Consider the following 12,858-nt stretch of genomic DNA (forward strand, 5'->3'; position numbering starts at 1 on the left):
CAGTGCGTAATAGACCATTATGAGGTACCTGGCAAATCTACTGATTTCTCCTGATGAGGATCTTAGTGCTGTATTTACACCTGACAGTGCCAGCAGGGACCCTGCTCTGCACCACAGCCCTGGACACCCCTGCCTGCACCCCCAGCTTCACAGCCTGCAGCCAGCCCATGACGAGGGACCCCTTATGGCCTTCACGCTGACCCTGCAGCTAAGAAACACCTGCTCTGGAGCTTGTGCTTCTCCACATTGAAGAACCACCAAGTGCATCCTGCCTGAACTTCTATCGGAAGTTCTGGGTCTGGGAAATCTCCATGATACCTCTGTGCATTGCACGGTAGAAAGAGACTTACCCTGCTATGTGCCAGGAAGATTTCTCCTCTGAGCTCTCAACATTCTCATATTCCACACAGCCAGTAACCTCTATCTCCCTTCTCTCCCCTCAAAGTGCCAGCTGCAGGCAGTGCCCCCAGCCCTGCTGCGCTGTGCAGAGGAGCTGCTCCTGGGCAGAGCTGTCTCTCTGCAGCGCTGCCCGCTTGCCAGGAGCTCCCCTTGGGCCCAGGAGCCCGGCCCAGCTCAGCAGCAGAGGCCCAGCCCAAGGCCTCCCTTGCTCTGCCCCCCACCAGGCTCCCTGCACATGGCCCTGGGGCTGCAGGGCTCATGGCTCCTGGAAGGCAGCAGGGTCTCTCCTGGGGAACACACTTGGAAGCAGACAAAGCAAACACTGACTGACCCTCTCTAAACACTGTGATGACTGATTCCTGCAGCAGGAATTGCCCTACCTCTGTGCAGGGCTACAGGACATGCCAAAGTTCCTCTCTGTTCAACTTATTCATCAGTGGACGATGTAACTGAGTGCACCTTCAGGAACTTTGCTGAAGACATAAAGCTGGGAGGAGTGGCTGATACCCCAGAGGGCTGTGCTGTCATTCAGAGGCACCGTGACAGGCTAGAAAGATAAGCTGAGAGAAACCCCATGAAGTTCAACAAGGGCAAGTGCAGGGTCCTGTCTCCTTCCTAGGGAGGAATAACCCCCAGCACCAGTACAGGCTGGGAACGACCTGCTGGAGAGCAGTTTTGCAGAGAAGGACCTGTGATTCCTGGGAGACAGCAGGCTGCGCACAAGTCAGCAGTGTGCCCTTGTGGCCAAAAAAGGCCAACGGGATCCAGGGTGCATTCAGAAGAGCATTGCCAGCAGGCCAAGGGAGGTGATCCTCCCCCTCTACTCAGCCTGTACTGGTACTTGGCATTATTCCTCGCTAGGAAGGAGACACCACCTTTTCTTTGTGGTGTCAAATGCATGAGAATCCTGACAGGGTCAGAAAAGTGGCCATATATTTGCAGAGTAAGTAATAGGGCTGAGTTCTCCTGAAATGCTGCTTCTTACTTGACAGAGTGGCACACTGCCATAGTAACGGTGACAGCCTGGCAGCTTTGTGCCTTGGTATTACTGTGAGATCAGCCAAATGGGATGAAGGTTTTCTTTCTTGTCCTTTCCGTTGAGAGAGGGGTTTTGCCTCTCAGCAGAAGCTATCACTGCCACATGTCACCTGGGCAACCTCTGTGAGTGGCATGCAGCCTTGGGGCCCAAACTTGTGCAAAGACTTGTAAACAGCAGCAATGCATTGATGACATCATCATGTGGGGCAACAGAGCAGAAGTTATTTTTGAGAAAGGGAAGAAAATAGTTCAAATCCTTCTGAAATATGGTTTTGCCATAAATGTTAATTTAATTTAGTCAAGGGACCTCCACAAGGGATCCCACAATCAACATGCCAACCGGGCAGCTTCCACTGGCCTGACAGGGACACTGGGCAGATGAGAGCCTAAAAGTACGGATCCCAGCCAGGAGTTGACCTGTCAGCTCCTTCACAACCATGTTCCTCCTGTGGGCCTATGGAAAACTTGAGACACAGCTGAGCTCCTCACAGCATTTCTACTCATCTCCTCCTTGTGGCCTGCAAGCTGATCAGACACAAGCCACCTCACTTCATCTTTGAATGATGTGTGAATGCTCAGCAACTTCACCATTCCTGACAATATGGCAAACAGTTTAAGTTAGAAGTAGCTGAGGAGATGAAGTTGAGGTTTTTAGATCCTGGGAACTGGAATATTGGTAGTTCAGTTTCCAGGTTAGGGTTTAGGACTCAGGGCTTAGGGTTTAGGGTGTAGGGTGTAGGGTTTAGGGCTTAGGGCTTGCCTGAGGGCTAGGGTTAAATAGAGCATTTCTATCCTAGTGATAAGGACAGAGATTAAGGTGAGCAAGAAGTTAATGTTATGGGCTTATGGGTTTGAGCTTTGGCTTCAAGGGAAGGTTTGAGGTTAAGCGGGAGAGTAGTGGATTACAGTCAAGGGGAGGAGTAGCAATTAGGGGTTAGAAACAGAGTAAGAGCCTAACAGGAATGTTTTCAGAATCAGTGTTGCAGTAGCATCAACATTCCCTGAACCCTCTTACCTCTTCAAAATTGGTAGTTTCTTCTGCTCAAGCCCCTCTTCCCTCCCCCAGATCACACACCTCTCCTGCCCAGGCTTCTCCTGACTTCCCCATATCAGCTATCATCTTAGGGGGAACTTTCTGATAGCTTTTATGATCTCAGAGTCTCTTTCTAACCTCTGCTGGCTACTCCATTCCTGATACAGAAGTGGCATTGTAGTCAGGAGGGTGAAGGGCACAAAGTTCTGTAGGAGCACCCTGCACAACGTATCTAGCAGCTCTGCACCACCCCAAAAGTGCCCTTCCTACCCACCAGCTTTGGATCTAAAATGGCTCCTACAGCTCCTAGGTAACTTTTCACAGGCTATCAAGCAGGCTTCAGCTCTCCCCAGGCACTTTGGAGGCAGTGGTCACCTTTGTGTGGAAATCTGAAAGAAGTCACATTTTTTAGGAAAAAGACGAACCCTCTGACATGTGACCTTTATCCAAGACCTCTTCCTTTATGGGGATTACCAGATATTTACGAGGAGAGGATTGCACAAACTACATTCATCCAGGTGCTTTTGCCAGCCTTTCAGATAGGTACACTGGCAGATATGAATGGCACAGATCCCAGCTGGCAGTCAGGAGGTGGCCTGTAGGCTACTTCAGAAAGAAGTCAACTCACAGTCCACTTCACAGACTTAGGACTGCATTAGGAATCTCTGAGGCACCACTGACGTCTTAATACGACACCTACAAAACAGACCCTTTTTGGCCCAGGACCTGCCCAGGTAGAAGTGAGCTGGCTGTGATCCTTCCAGCCCATAATCCTGCTGCTGGACTCCCAGCCTCTCTGACGCACAGGAGCCAGTTCCGTGCCAGTTCTGGGAGTTGCTAGGGCAGGAGGGACCTTGCAGGCAATGTCCGAGCCCCATGCCTGTTGGCAGTCTCTCTGCTCCTTGCACACAGTGAGGATCACACTCAAGTCCAGAAGCTGCGTGCCTGAAGCTGGCCTAGAAGACACTCAGAGGGAGCTCCGAGCCCCAGCTGCAGCTGGAGATGCTGCTCTGCAGACCGAGGGGGCTGTGGTGCCTGCTACCCCTACTCCCCTCTGCCTGTGCTGCTCAGGCTGGGCAGAAGACCCAACTCACTGGCGATTTCTTCTGTTGAGACCCTTTCAATCTACCCTGATGGCTCAGTAGCACAGGACAGTGCTTGGCAGGACCATAGGGTGTCTCTAAGGGCAAAAAAATGACATGGTTTAATGGATGATCCTGGCGGTAGGGAAATGGTTGGACCAGATGATCTTGGAGGTCTTTTCCAACCTTACTGATTCAATGAATCTGTGATAAGGGCACAAAGGGCAGGCAAGTGCTGCACTCAATCCTGATTGCGGGGTTTCAAAGAAGCTGTCCTGAACCACACTTGACTCTTGGATACCTTTGCCTGCTGGCTCCTCACAACCACTCGGGGCACTGCAGAGCCCTCCATAGCCCATGGGCTCCTCATGTTCTCCTTTTTCTTTGGGATACTCTACATTGGATGGTCACTCACTAGATGAAGAAACACTCAGTGCCCACACAATCTCACAAATTCTTCCTCTCCAGATTGCTCTCCAGGATGCCATTTACCATCAGTCCCAGCACCAGTTGGACAGTACCAGGCAGGAAAGTCAAAGGCCAGTTACAGTTTACTGGGCCATGTGCAACCAAGAAGGATACTCTCAGTTCAGCCCTCAGTCCTTCACTGATCACTCTGGGACTCTGATCCATGGTGAAGCCCAGAAGCAAGTGGCCTGTTCAGGGAGCAGCACCTTGGGTGTGTTCTTGACGCCAGCATTAGAAGAGATGCATAGAGATGCCACTGCAGAGACAATAAGACTGTTGCCAAAGCATATGAGATCTTAGGAATAACACATAGGCAGGGGCACAAAGGAAGAGCTTGGAAGTGAATGGGGAGCAGCATGGAGAAGGCCTCGTCCTGCTTCTGGCCACAGCTGCGTCTCCAGGGAAGCAGCAGCCCCAACCCAAAGGCAGCAGAGCCCAGCGGGCAGTGAGGGGAAGCCCTGAGGGACACTGGGGCTGCTCTTCCACGTGGCAGCCGGGCTCTTGGCCAGCTCCTCCAGCTGCAGGGAAGATTGGAAAAGATAGCAGCTGAGACCAGTGAATTTCTGATGGCTTATTTTATTTATTTACACTGAAAGATTGGTTCTTTAAGTATGATTGGGTCAAATAAACTATAATGAACAACAGGTAGGATGATAAAAATAAACTTAATCTTCTCTAAAAATGAAAAAGATGTTCATTTCTCTGAGAAATCCTGCCTGTCTTGTAAAGATGATGGTCACGTTTCTGATGCTTAAGAAGCAAGAATGTAAATAATTTCCTTAAGGTATCCTTCAGTTCCAGGTTCCTCTTGCTGTAGATGAGGGGGTTCACTACTGGAGGCACCACTGAGTATAGAAGAGACAAGACCAGGTCCAAGGATGGGGAGGAGGTGGAGGGGGACTTGAGGTAGGCAAACATGGCAGTGCTGACAAACAGGGAGATCACAGCCAGGTGAGGGAGACAAGTGGAAAAGGCTTTGTGTCGTCCCTGCTCAGAGGGCATCCTCAGCACAGCCCTGAAGATCTGCACATAGGAGAAAAGAATGAAAACAAAACAACCAAATAAAAAAGAAACACTAAACATAAGTGCCCCAACTTCCCTGAGGTAGGCATCTGAGCAGGAGAGCTTGAGGATCTGGGGGATTTCACAGAAGAACTGGTCCAAAGCATTGCCTTGGCAAAGGGGAAGTGAAAATGTAATGGCAGTGTGCAGCAGAACATAGAGAACCCCGCTGCCCCAGGCAGCTGCTGCCATCTGGGCACAAGCTCTGCTGCCCAGGAGCGTCCCATAGTGCAGGGGCTTGCAGATGGCAATGTAGCGATCATAGGCCATGAGAGTAAGGACTGAAAACTCTGCTCCAGTCAAGAAGGCAAAGGGAAAGACCTGTGCAGCACATCCTGCATAGGAGATGGCCCTGGTGTCCCAGAGGGAATTGGCCATGGCTTTGGGGACAGTGGTGGAGATGCAGCCCAGGTCAAGGAGGGCGAGGTTGAGGAGGAAGAAGTACATGGGGGTGTGGAGGCGGTGGTTGAAGGCTACGGCGGTGAGGATGAGGCCGTTGCCCAGGAGGGCAGCCAGGTAGATGCCCAGGAAGAGCGCAAAGTGCAGGAGCTGCAGCTCCGGCGTATCTGAGAATGCCAGCAGAAGGAACTCACTCACAAAGCTGATGTTGGGCATTTGCTGGTTCTGTCCATGGGGTCCTGCAGAAAGGAGCAGAAAGCTGGTGATAATTAACCATAGAGTTAATTCCTTAGAGAAAAGCAATTTCCATTCCTTATTTAAGCACCCCAACGTACTTCTACACTTCCAGGCAGATATTTGGCAGGTCTCTTTCATGTGGCCTGATTGATGCTACCTGAGGGTGTCTCTGGGAGCATGGGACTCTGCTGTGGGCAATGCAGGCGTCACCCCTGCTCTACAGAAATAAGTAAAGAGCAACATGGGGCAATCTCAAATTAAATTCACTTCTGATATATCAATATTTTCCAGTTTGTTGTTCCCAGTTTACCCATCTGTGGTGGAAGGTTGATGGGAAATCTTTATTGTGTTTTCATTCCTTTTCATTCATACTCAGAGGCAAAAGACTGTCCCTTAAGTGTGGACTGTCCTTCAGAGAGGACAGCCAGCCTGTCCATAAAGGCTGGTCTCTTCTGCTGGCATCTCCTTGAGCTTCACGACAATTACATTCACCTGAAAAAAAAATCATGACACTGCTGAAAGCAGAAGAATCTAGGCTCAAAGGGCACATCTCCAGACACCGTACCCTGTCCCCATACTCTACTTCCCCCAAGCACACCGAGGGCTCACTCCATGTGCATGTGAAACCCCCATCCCCAGCCAGCCTGCAGACAAGAACAGCAGCAGCACGGCCAGGTGGAGAAGCCAGGAGGAATGGCACCGTGCTGCTGCCAGGGGAGGCAATGCCAGGGAGGGACAGCTCACCAGGAGCTGTTTCTCTGTCCCCATGTCTCTTCCCTGTCCACACTCACAGACCCCATTCCACAAGCTGTATGCTCAGCTTTGCTCTACAGAGGACTCCTGGAGACAGGGCACTGTCCATGAGCATCACAGAGGATGCAGCTCCTAAAGATCAGCTCAGGTAAGCCCTGAAGACACCATAAACATGATATTGCTGTAGTCTGTATGCTGAGATGTGGGAAGAGAGTATATAGACTCATCACTTCCATATTGATCTCTCAATGTAATGCTCCAGGAGTCCCACTCTTCTGTACAATCCTGACAACCCATTACCATGAAACCTGCCTTCCCTCCACAGCAGGAATCTGAAAACAGACTACATAAAAAGCCCTCTGCTTCAGATAAACCAAGCCTTCATCTTCCTCTTGAGATTTCCCCTCATAAATGCCATTCTCTAAAGCATCTTCTACTCTTTGCTTAAGACAGAGGAAGAGCCACCCTAACAGATGCTATCAGGCATCGGTTGTGCCAGCTGTAGAAGACCCCTCTGGCAACTGCATCTGCATTGCCCTGCTTCCAGACTCACCGTGTCAAGCGCCTGCAGATCTGTCCTGCCACACGCTGCCCTCTGCTGTTGCGCTCCTTGCTGCCTCCAACCCCTCTCTCCTCTCCTCTCCTCTCCTCTCCTCTCCTCTCCTCTCCTCTCCTCTCCTCTCCTCTCCTCTCCTCTCCTCTCCTCTCCTCTCCTCTCCTCTCCTCTCCTCTCCTCTCCTCTCCTCTCCTCTCCTCTCCTCTCCTCTCCTCTCCTCTCCTCTCCTCTCCTCTCCTCTCCTCTCCTCTCCTCTCCTCTCCTCTCCTCTCCTCTCCTCTCCTCTCCTCTCCTCTCCTCTCCTCTCCTCTCCTCTCCTCTCCTCTCCTCTCCCAGTGCTACCTGCAGTCAGAGCCCCCAGCCCTGCTGTGCTGTGCAGAGGAGCTGCTCCTGGGCAGAGCTGTCTCTCTGCAGCGCCAGGAGTTCCCTGCAGCACAGGAGCCCGGCCCAGCTCAGCAGCACAGCAGCTGACCATGATATCAACTGGTCTGTCCCACTGGGCTCCCTCGAGATGTCCTTTGTCTCCCCACAAACCTCCTTGGAAATGCACCAAAGCAATCACTGATATTCCCTCCCTCAGCTGCTGGGAGACTTCTTTCAATCTGTGTCATTCCTCCCGCCAGGGACAGAGCTGGGTATGAGAAACCCCTCCCCTTGTCCCATCACAGGGAGGACAGCTGGGCAGTGGCAGGCAGGGATCTCTGTACCCCTGCTGAGGGACGGGATTCAGCTGAGGCCATTGAGGCATCTCATTTGGGGTCTGTGGTCCTGGGGCTGGAAAGGGGCTCATCTCCTTCCATCCACACTTCATCTGGGCATTCCCCCTGCTAGTTCTGCTGGGCACAAAATCCCCTTGTCCTGTGGTAAAGGATGGAGATGGAGAGCAGCAGGGAGTGGTTCGGATGGAAGCACCTGGCGACATCTCAGGTGCCACAGCTGCTCCAAGATATCTCCGGGTATCTGAAAGATCCAATGCAATAACTCTGGGAGTCAGGGCCACATCTGAGGATATCCTCTATGATCCTGCTGGGAAATCCCATTGGCCAAGGGAAATGAAAGCAAAAGGTTGCAATATGGATAATTTAATTAAAGGGAAAATGAAAAGGGAACACCAAACTAAACCAAACCAACCAACCAAAACCAACCAACCAAAGAAACAAACAAACAAACAAACAAACACCACCACCATCAACAAAAAAGCAAAGGCCATGTGGCAGCACAGAGATTGATGAAAGAAATAAAGAAATTATTCTCTAATTCCCATCAATGAATGATGTTAGGACACCTACCAGGAGGCAGGACTTCAATACACATAGCAGTTGTTTGAAAGGATGAACGTTTTTATAATGAGAGTCTTTTCCCTCCTATTAGTGCTGTTTTCATAACAAGAGCCCTTTCCCACATTTTATTGCTGTGTGACATTATATGGTATGGAATACCCCTTTGGCTGGTCTAGCTCAACTGCCCTGGTGATGTCCCCTCCTCACCTCTTGCCTACCCCCAGCCTGATGGCTCTTGGGAAGGGGTTAGAGTGAATCCTTATACTGTGCCAGCATTGCTCAGCAATAGACACAACACTGCTGTGATACCACTGCTGTTCTAGCTACAAGTGCAGAGCACAGCACTGTATGGGCTGCTGCAGGGAAAGTTAACATCCCAGCCAGACCCAGTACACGACATAAGGGTGAATTATGTATAGCTCAATAGGCCGATGACACCTGTGGTGGTTTTACCTTGCTAGACAGCTGAACTCCACCACAACCACTCTCTCACTTCCTCGCCTCATGAGAAGAGAGGAAGAAGAAAAGGAAAGAAACAACTAACAGTTGAGATAAGAATAATTAATAATTAATAATCAAAGGAAAAAATGTATTCTATTACTATTAAGGGAAAATTATTACTAATTAAACAATTTAACTAAAGGAAAAAAAAAAGAAAAAGGAAAAAGGAAAAAATAAAAAAGAAAACAAAAACAAAATCACTAGCAAAGCCTGTGCAGAAGTGCAGAGGAAAGAAATTACTCTCTACTTCCCACAAATAAGCGATGCTTGACCTCGTCCTTGAAGCTGGGCCTCAAAGCACATAGCTGTTGCTCAGGAGGACAGTTTTCACAAGAGCCTACCCTCTCCCATCTTCTTCATTTTTCCACCTTTTATTGCTGAGTAGTGATGTCATACAGTATGGAATATCCTTTTGCTTGGTTTAGGTCAGCTGCCCTGGTGATATTCTTTTCTCACTTTTTGACCATCCCCAGTCTGTTGACTCTCAGAGGGATAGTGAGAGTCCTGATGCTGTGCCAGCACTGCTCAGCAGTAGACACAACTCTGGTGTGATACCAGTGCTGTTCTAGCTACAAGTGCAGTGCACAGCACTGCATGGGCTGCTGCAGGGAAAGTTAATTCTGTCCCAGCCAGACTCAATACAACTCCTCTGGCCATCAAGGCAGAGATGAAATGTATAAATGGGCTCGTGATCGAGGGGTGGACCTGACCATGGACACTATTGCACAGGTTATTCATGATTGTGAAACCTGCTACAATCAAGCAAGACAAGCAGTTGAATCCTCTTTGGTTTGGAGGACAATGGCTAAACTATAAATACGGAGAGGCCTGGCAGATTGATTACATCACACCCCCTCAAACCCTTAACGGCAAATGCCATGTACTTACAATGGCGGAAGCAACCACCAGGTGGCTGGAAACATATCCTGTCCCCCATGCCACTGCACAGAACACTATCCTGGGCCTTGAAAAGCAAGTTCTATGGTGACATGGCACCTCATAAAGAATTGAGTTAAACAATGGCACTCATTTCTGAAACAACCTTATAGACACTTGGGTCAAAGAGCATGGTATTGAGTGGGTGTATCACATCCACTATCATGTACCGGCCTCTGGGAAAGTTGAACAATGCAATGGACTGTTAAAGACTACACTGAAAGCAATGGGTGCTGGGACATTCCAAAATTGGGATATGCATTTGTCAAAGGCCACCTGGTTAGTCAACACCAGGAGATCAGTCAACAGAGTTGGACTTGCCCAGTCAAACCTGTTAAGTGCTGCAGAAGGGGATAAAGTTCCTGTAGTGCACATAAGAAACATGCTGGGTAAGACAGTCTGGGCTACTCCTGCCTCAGGAAAGGCAAACCCATTTGTGGGATTGCTTTTGCTTAGGGGCCTGGATAACTTTGGTGGGTAATGCAAAAGAATGGGGAGGTCTGGTGTGTACCTCAAGGGGATTTAATACTGCATGAGAATAGCCCATGAGTTCACAGAATCACAGAATCACAGAATTTCTAGGTTGGAAGAGACCTCAAGATCATCGAGTCCAACCTCTGACCTAACACTAACAGTCCCCACTAAACCATATCCCTAAGCTCTACATTTAAACGTCTTTTAAAGACTTCCAGGGATGGTGACTCCACCACCTCCCTGGGCAGCCTGTTCCAGTGTCTAACAACCCTTTCAGTAAAGAAGTTCTTCCTAACATCTAACCTAAAACTCCCCTGGCGCAACTTAAGCCCATTCCCCCTCGTCCTGTCACCAGGCACGTGGGAGAACAGGCCAACCCCCACCTCACTACAGCCTCCTTTAAGGTATCTGTAGAGAGCGATAAGGTCGCCCCTGAGCCTCCTCTTCTCCAGGCTGAACAAGCCCAGCTCCCTCAGCCGCTCCTTGTAGGACTTGTTCTCCAGGCCCCTCACCAGCTTTGTCACCCTTCTCTGGACCCGCTCAAGCACCTCAATGTCCTTCTTGTAGCGAGGGGCCCAAAACTGAACACAGTACTCGAGGTGCGGCCTCACCAGAGCTGAGTACAGGGGGACGATCACCTCCCTAGTCCTGCTGGTCACACTGTTTCTGATACAAGCCAGGATGCTGTTGGCCTTCTTGGCCACCTGAGCACACTGCTGGCTCATATTCAGCCGACTATCAACTATCACTCCCAGGTCCTTCTCTGCCTGGCAGCTCTCCAAACACTCATCTCCCAGCCTGTAGCTCTGCTTGGGGTTATTGCGCCCCAGGTGGAGGACCCGGCACTTGGCCTTGTTGAACTTCATGCAGTTGACCTCAGCCCATCGGTGCAGCCTATCCAGATCCTCCTGCAGAGCCTTCCTACCCTCGAGCAGATCGACACATGCGCATAGATTGGTGTCATCTGCAAACTTACTGAGGGTGCACTCAATGCCCTCATCCAGATCATTGATGAAGATATTAAAGAGGACTGGCCCCAGCACCGAGCCCTGGGGAACGCCACTAGTGACCGGCCTCCAACTGGACTTGACTCCATTTACCACGACTCTTTGGGCCCGGCTATCCAGCCAGTTTCTAACCCAACGAAGCGTGCGCCAGTCCAAGCCAAGAGCAGCCAGTTTCTTGAGGAGAATGCTATGGGAGATGGTGTCAAATGCCTTGCTGAAGTCAAGGTAGACCACATCCACAGCCTTTCCCTCGTCCACCCAGTGCGTCACTTAGTCATAGAAGGAGATCAGGTTTGTCAATCAGGATCTGCCTTCCATAAACCCATGCTGTCTGGGCCTGATTGCCTGCTTGCCCTGCAAGTGCTGCATGATGGCTCTCAAGAGGATCTGCTCCATGAGCTTCCCTGGCACTGAGGTCAAACTGACAGGCCTGTAGTTTCCCGGGTCTGCCCTTCGGCCCTTCTTGTAGATGGGCGTCACGTTTGCTAGCCGCCAGTCAAGTGGGACCTCCCCCGATAGCCAGGACTGCTGATAAATGATGGATAGGGGCTTGGCCAGCTCCTCTGCCAGTTCTCTCAGTACCCTTGGGTGGATCCCATCCGGCCCCATCGATTTGTGCACATCCAAGTGCCGTAGCAGGTCACCAACCAGTTTTTCATGGATAGTGAGGGCCACATCCTGCTCCCCATCCCCTTCCACCAGCTCAGGGTACTGGGTATCCAGAGAACAACCGGTATTGCCGCTAAAGACTGAGGCAAAGAAGGCATTAAGCACCTCCGCCTTTTCCTCATCTCTTGTAACTTTCTCCTCGCATCCAGTAAAGGATGGAGATTCTCCTTAGTCCTCCTTTTTGTGTTGATGTATTTATAAAAGCGTTTTTTGTTATCTTTAATGGCAGTAGCCAGATTGAGCTCCAGATGAGCTTTGGCCTTCCTAATTTTGTCCCTGCACAGCCTCGCAACATCCTTATAGTCCTGCCTAGTGGCCTGCCCACTTTTCCAAAGATTATAAACCCTCTTTTTTCTCCTAAGCTCAAGCCACAATTCTCTGTTGAGCCAGGCTGGTCTTCTTCCCCGCTGGCTCGTCTTTGGGCGCATGGGAACAGACCGCTCCTGCGCCATTAGAATTTGCCTCTTGAAGAGCGCCCAGCCTTTCTGGACCCCTCTGCCCTTCAGAACTGCCTCCCAAGAAACTCCACCAACTAGTGTCCTGAGCAGCCCAAAGTCAGCCCTCTGAAAGTCCAATACAGCGGTTTTACTGGTCCCCTTCCTGGCCTCGCCAAAAATAGTGAACTCCACCATTTCGTGGTCACTCTGCCCAAGACAGCTCCCGACAGTCACATCCTCCACCAGTCCTTCTCTGTTTGTGAAGAGAAGGTCTAGCGGGGCACCACCCCTGGTAGGTTCACTAATCAGCTGCGTCAGAAAGCTATCTTCCACTCTCTCCAGAAACCTCCTAGACTGCTTTCTCTGGGCTGTGTTGTGCTTCCAGGATATGTCAGGGAAGTTGAAGTCCCCCACGAGTACAAGCGCTGAAGATTTTGCAACTTCTGTCAGCTACCTGTAGAACTCCTCATCCGTCTCCTCACCCTGGTTCGGCGGTCTATAGCAGACCCCGACCAGGACACTAGCCT

The 12,858-nt window shown here is 50.5% G+C and overlaps 1 protein-coding gene across 1 annotated transcript; it reads right to left on the reverse strand.

Annotated features, from left to right (window-relative positions):
• Positions 1 to 4,695: 4,695 nt before the first annotated feature.
• LOC137847380 (olfactory receptor 14J1-like) lies at positions 4,696 to 5,697 on the reverse strand. The gene has a single exon (XM_068665660.1). The coding sequence runs from the start codon at positions 5,695 to 5,697 to the stop codon at positions 4,696 to 4,698; it is 1,002 nt and encodes a 333-aa protein (XP_068521761.1).
• Between the last annotated feature and the right edge of the window lie 7,161 nt (positions 5,698 to 12,858).

The sequence above is a fragment of the Anas acuta genome, chromosome W, assembly GCF_963932015.1.
Source record: "Anas acuta chromosome W, bAnaAcu1.1, whole genome shotgun sequence".
Taxonomy (NCBI): domain Eukaryota; kingdom Metazoa; phylum Chordata; class Aves; order Anseriformes; family Anatidae; genus Anas; species Anas acuta.

Coding starts and splice junctions, on each gene's coding strand:
- LOC137847380 (XM_068665660.1), bottom strand. CDS start 5,697: ATGCCCAACATCAGCTTTGTGAGTGAGTTCCTTCTGCTGGCATTCTCA.